Source organism: Lacerta agilis, chromosome 7 (genome assembly GCF_009819535.1).
Source record: "Lacerta agilis isolate rLacAgi1 chromosome 7, rLacAgi1.pri, whole genome shotgun sequence".
NCBI lineage: Eukaryota > Metazoa > Chordata > Lepidosauria > Squamata > Lacertidae > Lacerta > Lacerta agilis.
The window spans coordinates 63598165-63612547 of NC_046318.1; the positions used below are offsets into that span (position 1 = coordinate 63598165).

General features: G+C 41.1%; 1 protein-coding gene across 3 annotated transcripts in view; it reads left to right on the forward strand.

Annotated features, from left to right (window-relative positions):
* Positions 1-1081: 1081 nt before the first annotated feature.
* Positions 1082-14383, forward strand: part of MATN2 (matrilin 2) — a 48735-nt gene continuing 35433 nt past the window's right edge. Inside the window, exons 1-4 of one of the 3 annotated variants that reach the window (XM_033155627.1) lie at positions 1082-1323; positions 5019-5183; positions 7967-8536; positions 10707-10829. In XM_033155627.1, coding sequence (XP_033011518.1) covers positions 5069-5183; positions 7967-8536; positions 10707-10829 — 808 coding nt within the window. In that variant the 5' untranslated portion in view covers positions 1082-1323; positions 5019-5068. The remainder of the gene's footprint in view (positions 1324-5018; positions 5184-7966; positions 8537-10706; positions 10830-14383) is intronic. The other 2 variants (XM_033155626.1, XM_033155625.1) reach the window with 2 other exon arrangements.

Consider the following 14383-nt stretch of genomic DNA (forward strand, 5'->3'; position numbering starts at 1 on the left):
AAGAACCCCAAACCCAATTATCCATTATTTGTGGAAACCAACTTTTCACTCCCTGATGGTATGCTCCTGAGGGTTGAGGACCCTTGGAAATGATGTGGGGTTTGGTGAAGGGGCCAGGGGCATTTATGGAAATGGTGCCCTTGCTTAGGTAAACAGAGCAGCAACTTATCATCCAAGCCATTTTAGATTTGTCACCTGAATTAATGATGCACAAAAAGCAAACACTGATTTGTGGAAACAATGCTAAGTGTCTCTTGGGAAAAGGTCCTAAGACTTAGGGCTGATGAAGATATCAGGTGAACTGAAAAGCTTGCACACTATTTGGCGACATTTTGATTGGTCTAATAAAGGTACCAAGCCCAATTCAAGGTGTTGGTATTGGTGTACAAAGCCCTACATGCCTTCCAATCTGTATTCCATGATGAGCAGGGGATGCCCAGCTCTTGATCCCATTAACAGGCATAGCCTGTGGCATGGCAACACAAGACGGGGCCTTCTTGGTGATGGTCCCTCAATTGTGGCACTCCCGCCCTGGGGAAGTGCAGTTGTCCTCCACACTTCTCATTTTTCGTTGTCACCTCAGTACATTTCTGTTTTCCCAGGCATTTCAGATATGTATTTGCTCTGGGATCTGGTTGAGCCTGTTAACCTAGACCTATGCCATTGCATTTAGTTTTGAAACATTGCTTCAATTACTGTATATAAATGGTTGCATGTTCAAGATGTTGTGCATCACCTTGGGCTTCTTTGGCTGGAAAGATGCTATACAAATATTAAAAATTAATATTGTCTTAATGTGGATTTTGGCTTTTTTTAATGGGCCAACACAGCAATGTTTACTTCTTTATGCTCACGACCAAAACTACTGATTTCAAAGGTCCTGCTCCTTTTCAGTTACATAATCGAGAAAATTAGAATTATGAGTCTCTGAGGAGGAGTCCAAAGGCATAACCTGGCTCCACAGAAAGAGAGGGGAGGCTTCGACCTCCGCTTTCTGGATCACCAGTCGCCAGAGCGGCGGCAGCCAGCGCTCGCCCACCGCCTTCCCTTCCCCACCGCCCGGCAGCGCGGCAGGGCTTGGCTCTCCCGCCGTCTCCTCCCCTTCCCCGCTTAGCGCCCTCTCCGGGATGGGACGGGGAGGCGACTGCGCCGCCGGTTCCCCCCTTCCGTCCTCCTTGGCTGCCGAGCCGGAGCCGCGCTGCCAGGAGGGCCCGCTCTCCTCCTCCTCCTACTCGGGACGCGCGCTGCCTGCTGCCTCCTTGCCCGCTTGCCTGCTGCTTTCGGGGCTGGAGCCGCCGCCGCTGCGCCTGGGAAGAGAGTCAGGTAAGAGGCGTCGCCGGAGGAGGGCTGCCTTTTCTTTTGGCGCCAGCTGCCGTCCCGGACCTGAGGCGTGAATGGCGGGGGGGGGGGGGGACTACTTTAGGAGGATGCAATAGAATAAGCATTATTAGGGGAGCAAGGCTTTCATAGAATCCTAATACGTATCTGTATCTGAAAGCAGAGGGACTGAGTGGAGGGGAGCGGGAAGTACCGTATTTTAAGGGAGCGCCCTCTACTTACTTACTTACTTACTTTATTTTATTTATTTTACTTTACTTTATTTTATATACCACTTTTATCTGATCTCAAGGTGGTGTGCATGGTTCATCCTCACAACAACCCTGGGAGGTAGGTTGGGTTTAAGAGATGGTGACTGGCCGAGTGGGGATTCGAACCCTCCTCTCCCAGGTCCTTGTCCAACACTCTAACCAGGGCCGGATTTAGGTTTGATGAGGTCCTAAGCTACTGAAGGTAATGGGGCCCTTTATATGTCTAGCTGTCCTTTGTCAACAACAAATTGTCACTGCTATATGGTAATTTATGGACCTAATAGGTATCTCAAGCCATTTGTCACTGTTGCTGTATGTAGGTTTTATTTTATTTTTTTATCTTATTTTTGTGGAAATGTGCATCCAGTGTTTTTCCCCCTTTAATTTTTTTTGGGTTAGGGTTAGGGTTATCTTTCCACGAATTGCATTTTTTTCTCTTCTAACCCCACCTGCTCTCTTTTAAATGCAGTTATATACATCTTGCGCACGTACCCCCCTTTTCTCAACAACAGGCAATCAACCCTTTCCCACGATATCTCACGGCTAAATAATGGCTTAATTAGTGCAAGGGCTCCGTTGGCATGAATGGAGGAAGGACAAATGAAAGTGACTGTGAGCAAAGAAAGCTAAATTTCTTGTATGTACTGTATATGATGTGCCATTTCCAAAGTCACTGCTGGACCTCTTAATGTGGAAAAGTTGCATTGGGGACTAGGTATCCAGGCAACTTTTCAAATCTTTAAACATGAGCAGTACAAAAGAAAAATCGAAGAAGATGTGCATACATACGTCTGCTGGTAGAATACATGCTCCGTGTACATTTTCACATGGAAGCACTTTGAAAAATGTATCTATATGAGTTTCAGTGGTGATGACTTGTGGTCAATACAACACTGGAATCTCAGTCCCATAAGTTCTGATTCTTAAGAAATCAAATTGTTCTACCACATAAAATACATAACCTAGCTCTGCCAACTCCATGGTACTATTAATCCTAAGTATTTTGTGGAAACTATAACAAGATTCAATTCAAAGAGATCAAATGAGCTGTCCCAAAAGAATCAATTTGATGAAAAGATACTTTGTCTGTAGAGCAGTTGAACATAACTTGCCAACTAGGAGACCAACGTCATTACAAAAATCTTCCTCAGTAAATCTTGCTTCCCCACATCTAGTGGAAATTATGCAAAGCTGACCAAACCATGGGATTACTTGTTTCAAATATCACTATATGCTTCTTCATAGCTGTCTTTATTAAACTAGAAAATGTTAGCTACAGAGATCCCAGTGGCTCCATATGCAATTTAAGATAATAGAGCATAACTTTTAGCTTTCTCAGTATGGATTGACAATTGACATGAAATGTTGCAGCAGTGAATGAGAACTTTTCCAGATATTTTAAGCAAGAAAAAGAGATCCCATCACTTGATTGCTGTAGGGGAGCCAAACATCTTTCTTCAAATAAATGTCGCTATTATTCTTAATGTTACTACAGTAAAAATAAAAAATAAAATAAATTCCACAAAGTATTATACTGAGATGGTTGCATTATATTACTGCTTGCTTATTTACATACATTACAAATATCAAACCATTGTGATCCAAAACCATCCCACTTTTTTTGACGACCGAGCCAATTTTATGTTATTTGTCAATGTTTCAATCACAGTTGTATCCTAACCCTTTTTATACCAATATTTCAAATGTTTCTCTAAGGAACTGAAATTCCTGTTACGGTACCATAACTGTAAGTGCTTTGTGAACGATGTCTGCATGTGTTCTCATGAGCACCTATTGGACAGTGTCGAAAAGATCCCAAGTAAACAGTAACACAACTCCCTTTTTTCTTATTTTGTTCCTTGGCACTGGAGCATAGTATGAAGACATGTGATGCAGCAAAATTACTGCAGCTAAGCAGGTCTGGGCCTAGTTATTGCCTAGACTGGAGCCTTCTTGGAAACCCTAGGTATGCCACCTTGAGTTCCATAATAAATAAAGCTAGGGGATATAAATATAATAAGCAAATAAGACAGAGATCCAAACCCCCAACTGTTGCACTGAAGGTCCAAAACAGCTTCATTGGGCCCCCTCTCGCATGGAGATCCCCATTCCTCCTGGCAAAAGTGCAGGTGGTCAAAAACACAGCCAGTGGGATTCCCACTGGCGGCAGCCCACAGAAAGACTCAAAACAGTAACAGGGAGGGGTGAGCCAGTCTGGGATCCACTGGCTCCAGAGCTGGCCCACTGCCATCACTTGGTGGCTTTGGACCTGATTCACTGCTAGCTCCACGCTGCTGTATCGGAGAACAGGGCTTTGCCTGCCCCTTCATCTTCCACCCAAGCTGGAATGTAAACAGCGTTTCCGTGCGCTGCTCTGGTTTGCCAGAAGCGGCTTTGTCATGCTGGCCACATGTCCCGGAAACTGTACGCCGGCTCCCTCAGCCATTAACGCGAGATGAGCACCGCAACCCCAGAGTCGGACACAACTGGACCTAATGGTCAGGGGTCCCTTTACCTTACAGTCTGCTAACCCACTGGGCTGCATAATATTGTGAGTGTTTGTAAATATGTGGCCTTTTCTATGTTTTACATTTGCATTTATATGTTGAAAAACTTAACATCTTGCCTTTCTCCAATGCTAAAGCCCTAGGAATGTTTACTCAGAACTAAATCCCATTGAATTTGATGGGTTACTTATTTATTTATTATTACATTGCTAACCCACCTTTCCCTCTACGAGCTCAAGATGGCAGACACACCAGTTCCCCCCACCTTTCCCATTTTATCCCCACCGCAAGTAAGTGTTGCGCAGGATTGCAGCCTTAAACTGCCCATATCACAGTACCAAAAATAAGTGAACATATATGCATGAAATTCATAATCTCAAATCACAGCAAGTAAGCAAGTTAGTGTGGCACAGAAACACCTGTTGTGGTGTGAAGTGTTAGGCTTCACCATAGGAGATCCAGGTGCAAAATCTTTGCTCTATGTATGCTTCCTGTTGCAATATGCAAATCAACCTCTTCTGTGTAACCTGCCCCACACATGATTGTTTTGAGCAGTGAACATCCTTGGAAGAAGGGCAGAATACAAATGAATCAAATCACTGGAAGATGTTTTACAGCACCTTCTAAAGTCTTTTACAAATGTTGTTAGTCTTTTTATATAAGATTGTTAATGATGGCATTGTCTTTGTTTTTAGCTTTTTCTATTTTATCTGTATAAGCTGCCTTGAGTCCTGGATTGGGGAAAGGGCGGGATATAAGTAAATATAACAACAACAACAACAACAACAACAACAACAACAACAACAACAACAATTGTTGCGTGTACATTCAGAAAGAATCAGCATTAAAAGTAAGGTGCACGGCATATTTCTGGCAGTGATTGCCTGACGATAAAACTTAATCTCATTTCCTCTTGTCACAGTGAAGTGCCCTGATTATCCATCTTGCTCCATTCTTTGTTCTTTCTGAAAAATGAAGAAAATGATTTCATGCTTCCTTTTGCTGGTTGGACTTTTCCCTGCCTTGGCCAGAGAGAGACACTTTCCAGGGACACTTTTAAGTCAAAGAAATGATGTTTCTTTACTTGGTGAGTTGCAAGTTGGCAATACAAACAATACCTGCATACAGTTTAGGGCTTCCTAATGCTTGTAGATTGTAAGCAATGAGGACTGCTCTGCTCTGCTCTTTTGGAAGGGATAATTATTGTGGAAGCCACAACACTAGAAATAGGATAGGGAAGCGGAGAAGTAGAACAGTTTGGGATGATGCATATACCATTATGATGAGTGGTCTTTTTAAACAGGCAGCACTGCTTCTGGATGGACCAAAGAACCTGATGAGTGGCAGAGAGGCTTGCATAACCTTTTCCTTGCCTGCTGTTTTCTTTATCAGATTACAAAACAGCCATGATTTTATTGGGGGGGGGGGAGGGCAGAGAGATAGTTGCTTTGGAGTGATTTGGAGCAATAAACAGTGAGCAAGAAAATAGTCACACACTCCCTTCTCTTCACTGCCTCTCTAGTGCCTGTTACTTTCTGGAAGTAGCTTTTACTGCTTAAAAAAGGCATGGTGGGTTGATGATTACATTCATAAATGTCTAGTTTAACACTTAAAATGGCACGTACATGTTGGGGAAATTTTTGTTATTAATAGCATTAGTTATATGAATTATACCCTATTGCTTGAAGTGTCTGGAATAAACTAGTACAGTAAATCTATTTTGCTAGAAGCTCAACTAGATGACCTAATGCACATTTTATATTTCCATTGCTTATGAATGTGTCATAAACACTGGATTCCCAATAGAGGTTAGGAGTCAAAATCACAAAAATTAAAGTTGTACGTTCACAGTTGTTGTTTTAATCCTTGCTGCTTAGTATTGTTAGAATTGCGTCAGAAAGTTCCATGAGGGGGATATACCCTATCCTGTCCTTTCCCTTTTGGACTACATTAATTGTAAATCAGAGCCATAATTGTGGGCATGGTTAGACAAAGCCAGAACTTTTCACTTCCATGTGATGTTTGCAAAGACTCCAAAATTTGCCTTGGCTAGAGTGCTGCATTTGACCCAATTTCTTCTTATTCCCGATTAGTTAATTATGGAACATATACAAAATCCACAGCTTTAGTTACTAACACTTTCCCTCTGACTATTAGTATTCCAAAGCTGCATCACTACTTCTCAGACTGGTGCCAAAGCAATGTCCTGGGAAGGAGGAACCTACACCTGGCATTCAAAGCTAGTAAGAGCCTTGTGACAACTGACGGGGCCCATGGAGAAGACTATTGGCTTTTTGGCTCCATTTCTTCATGGGAGGCCCCATTAGCTAAAGTGGTACCTCAGGTTAAGAACAGTTTCAGGTTAAGAACAGGCCTCCAGAACAAATTAAGTTCTTAACCTGAGGTACCACTGTACTTGAGTCTGAAAAGTTACACTGAAAATAGCTCACTTAATTTTTACTTGAAATGATAAGCATCTTTTGAGGGTGATTCCCCCCCCCCCTTGACTTTTTTCAACTACATTTGAATCAACACAGAGAATTCCAGCTTACGGCATAATTGGAAGGGAAACAATGAACTGGATCCAACTCCTCAGATTGAGGTCCAGACTTCCTAGTTTGGTCTCCAGTGGTGACCAAACTTAAGTTCAGCCCTCCCAACTCTATTTTAACTTCTTTCTTTCTGACTTCATTCCTGCAAATATCCCTTGCGTGTTATCCATGTGCAATTATTATACCATAATTATTAGTGTTTTATTCTACGTTAGAAAAAAAGAGAGAGAAATAGCTGCATACAGGAGTGAGGTAATAATATGGAAAACTAATAAATACGCCAGCATTTCTGCATCTCATTAGAAATGGAATGCCATTTTTGCTCATTTTGGAGCATGTTCAGCAACCTCTGGTTCTGAAAGTGTTAGTAACCTTTCTATGAATCTCTGAAGAAACCTTGACTGTAGCCCCCAAATGAATAAAACATAGTTACTTCATAGACCACAAATAGCATTGTTGTTCTGGGCCCACAAATGTTTCTGGTTGCTGACAAAAGACCAAATGAACCAGAGGGAAATATGAGCATTTCCCTCAATAAATTGCAGAAACATGTTTTCAGTTTTTATCCTTGAACTACTGATATTTGCTTAAGTACGCAACAATAGACAACAGTACCAAAAAACCCAAAAAACTTTGTATCTCCCCAAGATGGAACGTTGCTTCGGTGACTATAGAACCGAAGTGCCGCGAGATGTTGCCTGGTGTGCCGTGGGAAAAATTGAAAAATTACTTTATATATAGTCAATATAGGCACAGAGTTAAATTTTTTAACATTTTCTAATGGTGGTGTGCCTCGTGATTTTTTTCATGAAACAAGTGTGCCTTTGCCCAAAAAAGGTTGAAAAACACTGCTATAGAATATGTAGACTCAGGATAGGAGCCCATAATAATAGGTGCTTACCACTAGATAAAATTTGGTTGTTGCCTACATATTTTATGCTAATTCACAATTCTTTTAGTATTATTAGTACAGTCAAACCCTGGATCCCGAACGCCTCCATTTTGGTTACTTGCCCCTCCCATTTCAGCCTTACAACAACCCTGTGAGGTAGGTAAGGCTGAAAGATGGTGACTGTAGCAAGGTCATCCACAGAGCTTCATGGCCGAGTGGGAATTTGAACCTCGGTCTCCTAGGTCCTAGTCCAGCACTCTAACTACAACACTAAAAATATTGGTGGATTCAGCGTCTGTGGGTTGCTAATTAAATTTCATTTGCTTCCTAGTTCTCAATTCAAAATATATCACTCTACCTGACCCATCATACTCAATTTGGGGAATTGTTTGTTTTATATATCTGCTTTCCCCCCTCCTTTTTCAGAAAATTTTTGCAATAACAAACGGCTGGACCTTGTGTTCATCATCGACAGTTCTCGTAGTGTTCGCCCTTATGACTTTGAGAAAGTGAAAGAATTCATCTTAACCATCTTGCAGTTTTTGGACATTGGCCCAGATGCCACCAGAGTGGGACTCATTCAATATGCCAGCACGGTCAAACAAGAATTTTCCCTGAAGACCTTTAGGAGGAAACAGGATGTGGAGAGAGCAGTGAAAAGAATGTTGTACCTGGCTACAGGTACCATGACGGGATTAGCCATTCAGTATGCAGTGAACATCGCATTTTCAGAATCTGAAGGCGCTCGGCCACTCCGACAGAATGTGCCTAGAGTGATCATGATAGTGACAGATGGGAGGCCTCAGGATCCTGTCGCAGATGTTGCCGCAAAAGCCAGGAATTCGGGAATTCTAATTTTTGCTATTGGCGTGGGAAAAGTAGATATGAATACCCTCAAGTCCATTGGGAGTGAACCTTATGAAGACCATGTGTTTTTGGTTGCAAATTTTAGCCAGATTGAAACGCTGACTTCTGTGTTCCAGACTAAACTTTGTGGTAAGACTCTTAAACGTGGATTTTAAAAGTTTTGTTGAAAAGTATTTTAAAGGTGCCTCCTTCCTTCTTGTTTTTAAAAGAAACAGATGCATGCCAGAACCATGGGCTCCTTATCATGAAAGACAAATTGCAATGTGTTTGATAAATAGACAGGTTTTTTTTAGAAGCATCACAAATAATTATTTAAGGTTGCGTTCAAATGCAACAACAAAAAACAGTTTTCCATTATGTGCATGAGCCGCAGTGAACCTTGACTCACACAGTTTCCCTTTCCCTTTCCCTTTCTGTCTTTGCATGCGAAGGGACGAAATGTAAAACTTCTGATTGCAGTTGGTAATGAACTGCATCTTCCTGTTTTCTCTGAATATGGTAAGCTGTCATAGGTCGTTCACTTGTACATGCCAGAATCAAACAATAGTTTAATATCCTGGTTTGTTAATTAACTATGATTTGTACAAAGCAGAGTTTCCCATGTTCAGACAGAATGGGAAACTGTGGATGGTTATAAACTGTTAAGTAGTGGGTGGACACAGCAGGCGACACAATGATTTCCAAGCAGCTCTTGTTTATTCTCAGGCTGGAACAGAAGTGAGCTGAAGAGCTCAGCAGTCTGCTTATATAGAACTCAGCTACAAGCAACAGTAACAACTTTCTGTAGTTACCCAATCCCTGAACGTCACTTTTCAATCCCTCATTTGCATGTGCGGAACTGCAGCAGAATGAACTATATACACACACCCCTAGTGGCCTAGGGTGAGAACTTCAATACATAACATAAACCTTGTATGAAAGCTGTCAATGTCCCTTCAAGCATAAAACTCATTGTGGCTCATACATGTGGCAACAAAAGATTATTTATCATTATGTCTAAATCTTAATATAAATTTAATATCCTGTATGAAATTCACAGTCATACTAGGATTAAAGTCTTCTCTATGACATGATAGATTTATTTCTATTTTACATTGGGTACCAATCAGCTGTGCTGTTCCTGATGTTAGCCGCTTTGAGACTCCTTAGGGTAGTGATGAAGCGGGATATCTAATCCAAACTCCTCCTCCTCCTCCTCCTCCTCCTCTTCTTCTTCTTCTTCTTCAGTCTGGCTGACCATGTGCAATTTCTGCACATGTGAGTACATTCTTACTTTCCCATTATTCTCAGGGTACAGTTGGCATAGGATTTGTGTCTTTAGAAATCTGTGGTATGTTCCTGAAGATAGAAATGACATCCACACGTTAACAGGAAAACCAGAAATTGTGATAGTATGAACATGGACTGCAAAATATAAAATTTAAGAAATGCATTTCTTCCAAATACATTTTATTTTTTTAAGGGGGGAGTGGTTATAAACACCTAGCATGCCATAGTTCTCATTCTGGTAAGTATTAGAAGAACATTTATGGTCCACAGAAATTATTCGGGATTTACTCTCATTTGCATATACATCTCTCCATAATCTTATCACATTCTGACTCACATGAAAGCTCTCTCTGTGTTTAGTTACTGAGCTATGAACATAAATTTGTGAATTGACCTGTAGGGCATGCTTGCCTGGAGCTTGAAACTGCCCCCCCCCAAAAAAATCCTGAAAACCAAGATACCATCTGCACAAAGAAACCACCACGCTGACATCAAATCTTAAATTGTGTGGACAGCACGTTCCTCCGAACCCTCTTTTTATCCTCATCTGCAGTACAGATTTGCTAAACACCAGTGGGTATGGGGACTGAGGGTATTAGATATGTTCACTTAGTTCATCTAGCAAGCCCATCTGATCACTTTGGATAACAAAAGGGGCAGTGTGATGTGTTGGGCAGAATGGTGAACTTGGACCGAGAAGACCTGAGTACAACTCTGCTCAATCATAATGAAATATGATGCTGTGGTTGCAAGTAACAGGAAGGAAAGAAAAGGAGTACCAACACACACATGGCTGGATTTGTGAAGGGATTACTTTAGTGTGGGATTTTTATATGAAGATGTCCATATAAAAAATATTTTTGAGCAGGAAAGACTATTTTGGTGCTCATTTCATTCCTTTAATATGCATGTTCTCTTTGTCCGTTGAAAGAAAAACCTCTTATCTAGGTTTTTACACCTCTTACCAGTCTTTTTCTATATTAAGTCTTTAGCAGAAGTAGTTTTGTTTCAATTACTTTTCTTTTTTCAGTCCAACACATGTGCAGTGTGACTGAACATGGCTGTGATCATTTCTGCATCAACACTCCTGGATCCTATGTATGTAAATGCAAACAAGGGTATATTCTGAACTCAGACCAGAGGACTTGCAATAGTGAGTTTTCTATTGTATCTCTCTTATATCTTACCAACTCATAAATACAGTCTTTGGTGTAAAATTGCGAAGTTGTTATGGTCTCAACTGCCTGAAAACATTTGACATTACTTCCTTGGAAAATCAATATATCCACTGCTGTTACAGGTAGGTAGCCATGTTGGTCTGCCATAGTCAAAACAAAATAAAATAAAAAATTCCTTCCAGTAGCACCTTAGAGACCTTGGTATGAGCTTTCGTGTGCATCTGAAGAAGTGTGCATGCACACAAAAGCTCATACCAAGAACAAACTTAGTTGGTCTCTAAGGTGCTACTGGAAGGAATTTTTTATTTTATTTTGTATCCACTCCTGGTAACTTTTTTTCATAATGTGAAATGGTGGAATGGTTTTTTGGTGTGTGTATAAACATATTTTAAGAAAGCTACATGTTAAGTTTTCTCTAGTACAACATAGTGCAGTTTCTGATGTAAACGTGAGGCTGTACTTTCCTTTGCTCCATATCATTGGCTGCTTCTGGTGCGAGCTGGACAATTCTCAGCATAACAACACCAGGATATTATGCACTATGCATATTGGGGAAACATCTTTGAGGGGGGAATTGCTAACATTTTCAGCAACAGATCCATTTTTTTGTGGTTCTGCCCACAGGAAAACCAACATTGCTATATAGTTGGTAGTACATGTACCTCTTGCCTATGTCTTTCCCCTTTCAATTCTCCCATCATTTTAATAGTAGGAAAACTTTTTAAAAACACTTTGCATTTCCACTTTGTCTCACATTTTCTTTTTCCCCTGTGCCAAAGATTTCTTCACTTTCCTTGCCAAAACAGTGCATGATGTCTAGTCTCAGATCTTGTCATGGTTATTGCTTGCTATAGTGTAGAATACATTTAAAATATAAAATGTTTTATCTAAGATCTGGAGCCTTAGACTAGGGCAGTGTTTTTCAACCACTGTTCCGTGGCACACTAGTGTGCCGCGAGATGTTGCCTGGTGTGCCGTGGGAAAAATTGTTTATTTGATTCCTATTCAAGAGAATTGCTTTATATTATAGTCAATATAGGCACAGAGTTAAATTTTTTAACATTTTCTAATGGTAGTGTGCCTCGTGATTTTTTTCATGAAACAAGTGTGCCTTTGCCCAAAAAAGGTTGAAAAACACTGGACTAGGGCTTCTCTCCTGTTTGGGTCACCCTGTAACATGTTGAAAAAATAATTAGCTGCAATAGTCTGTCAAGGAGATCCAACGCAGCATTGTGGCACCAAATGCTTTATACACTTCTTCACAGTGTTTATAGTGAAGATTTCCCTCAGAGGCAAATCATTATGTTTTTCCTCCACTTGTGTCTCAAAATAAACATTATATAGTAGCACATGGCTTTTTTTTAAATTCTAAGTGGCCTTCCTTCCCATGATAACTTAGTTCAAGTAATGTACAGCAAAGTGATAAAAATTACAAATAGCATGGGCATAATTAAATAGAAGGTGCCCCAACACCACCAGTTTACGACATACAGCTTATTGCCTTCTCTTATAAAGTACTGATTTAGGACAGTAGTGCAGAAAATTGGCTGCAAGGAACATTATGATGAGTGGTGCCCAATGGGTGACCATGAAAATTGCCAGAAATTGGTGCAGTAGGAATGCACATTAATTCACCGGTAGAATCGCCGTTCCTGACACAGCACATAAAGTGCCTTTACTGCAATCAAGTGCAGAGAGAAAGAGAGCCATGGAGGGAGCAAGACTGATGATGGTCCATTTATATACCTTCCTAAAGGTTTTTCTCGCTTTTTATAAATGGCATAGTTATATTGTGGCCTAAGCTAAGTATAGATTCCCCAAGATATTTTTTCCCTGGTAACTATGGCCAAGGAAGCATGTGTGGCAGCTCTGGATGTATGCGCTGCTGATGGCCCTGTCACACCTATTGTAGAATATTAAGAAAGGTAGATGTTAGAACAGTTTTGTCGGCAACGGTTAGATTCAAGCTGATGCAGCCCTAGTGTGATTTATTTATTGCCTTATTTTAATGGTTTGTTTTACATATTAATATGCCACCTTTCAGAATGACAGTTTGCATCAAATACAAACAATTAAAAAAACACCAAACAAACCACTACTACAGTGTGATCCAAAAATATTGAGTGGATTCATCTAACCAGCCCCATCAGCAGAAGCTTTCCGGCCAGGGTTTTCCTCCTCTTTCCCCCCGCTGTAACCCACAAAATTGGCTTTGATGGGATCAGGAGAACCACCCCAGAACAGTGTGCAGGAGCAAGAAAGGAGTATCATTCTGTCTGGCAAGCTGGAATGATTGCATAGATTGAATGATGGGAAGAGTGTGGCATTAATTTCCACTTACTGTATTTTTTAATTTTTTAATTTGCATGTGTTGTAGAATGTCCAGAAGCATATAAGGCCAAAAGCACATTCCTCATGTGGCCTCTAATCTCTGCAGATATAAATAAGCCTTGTTTACATTTTCAGGCAATACATGGTCAACATTAACCAGATGTATTTAACTAAACACTAGCATCGGCTTTCAGTTAACTTCCACACTAAATTTAACATCCTCAAAATCACTTACCCTTTCTAATCTCTCAAAGTCACTAGCTATAATTCACATCTCATTAAAGTAAATGACAAGGCTCTCACCAGTAGTTCAGGTTTGTGTATTTCACTCGCTGGCTGCAGTTCCACAACCAGTTTATACATATATGTGACCCATTAATTTAATCAGCATTGACCTATGCGTACAGGAAATGTGCCCCTATGTTAGAAGGCTTTCCTACACCCAGTATCCAGATGTTGAGTGTGGATGCCTGTAGCAGGAAAAGCCGAAGTCTACATGTATTAGAGACTGTGTGGAGAGCCAGTGTGGTGTAGTGGTTAAGAGCGGTAGACTCGTAATCTGGGGAACCGGGTTCGCATCTCCGCTCCTCCACATGCAGCTGCTGGGTGACCTTGGGCTAGTCACACTTCTCTGAAGTCTCTCAGCCCCACTCACCTCACAGAGTGTTTGTTGTGGGGGAGGAAGGGAAAGGAGAATGTTAGCTGCTTTGAGACTCCTTCGGGTAGTGAAAAGCGGGATATCAAATCCAAACTCTTCTTCTTCTACTACTGAATCAAAGGAAGTACTTTAAATTATTGATACCACAAGTCTGGAATTCCCCACACAGAGCAGCCTGCAACAACTTATCCCTTCCTATTTTTTAAGAGAGTTTGAAAGAAAGAAAGAAAGAAAAGGAGGATTTTGGAAGGCTTCTTAAAATCGATTAAAACCATTCTGCTCACTAAACAGAATTGGTTCATCAAACAGATGAGAGTTAATTTTATTTTTAGTGTCAAGATCAGGAGCAGTCAGTGGGGTCACTGCCATGGAAACCAGCCTCTCGGCAGTGGGGGTGTTATATACTGAGCTGAATCCTAGAACAATAGGATCCAGAATGCAGCAGTCTGATTGGTCCGCAGGAGCCACCCAATCCAGCTCCAGGTGGAAGTGAATCAGCGACCTGATTGGCCTGCAAGAGCAGCCAATCAGGCTCTTGGA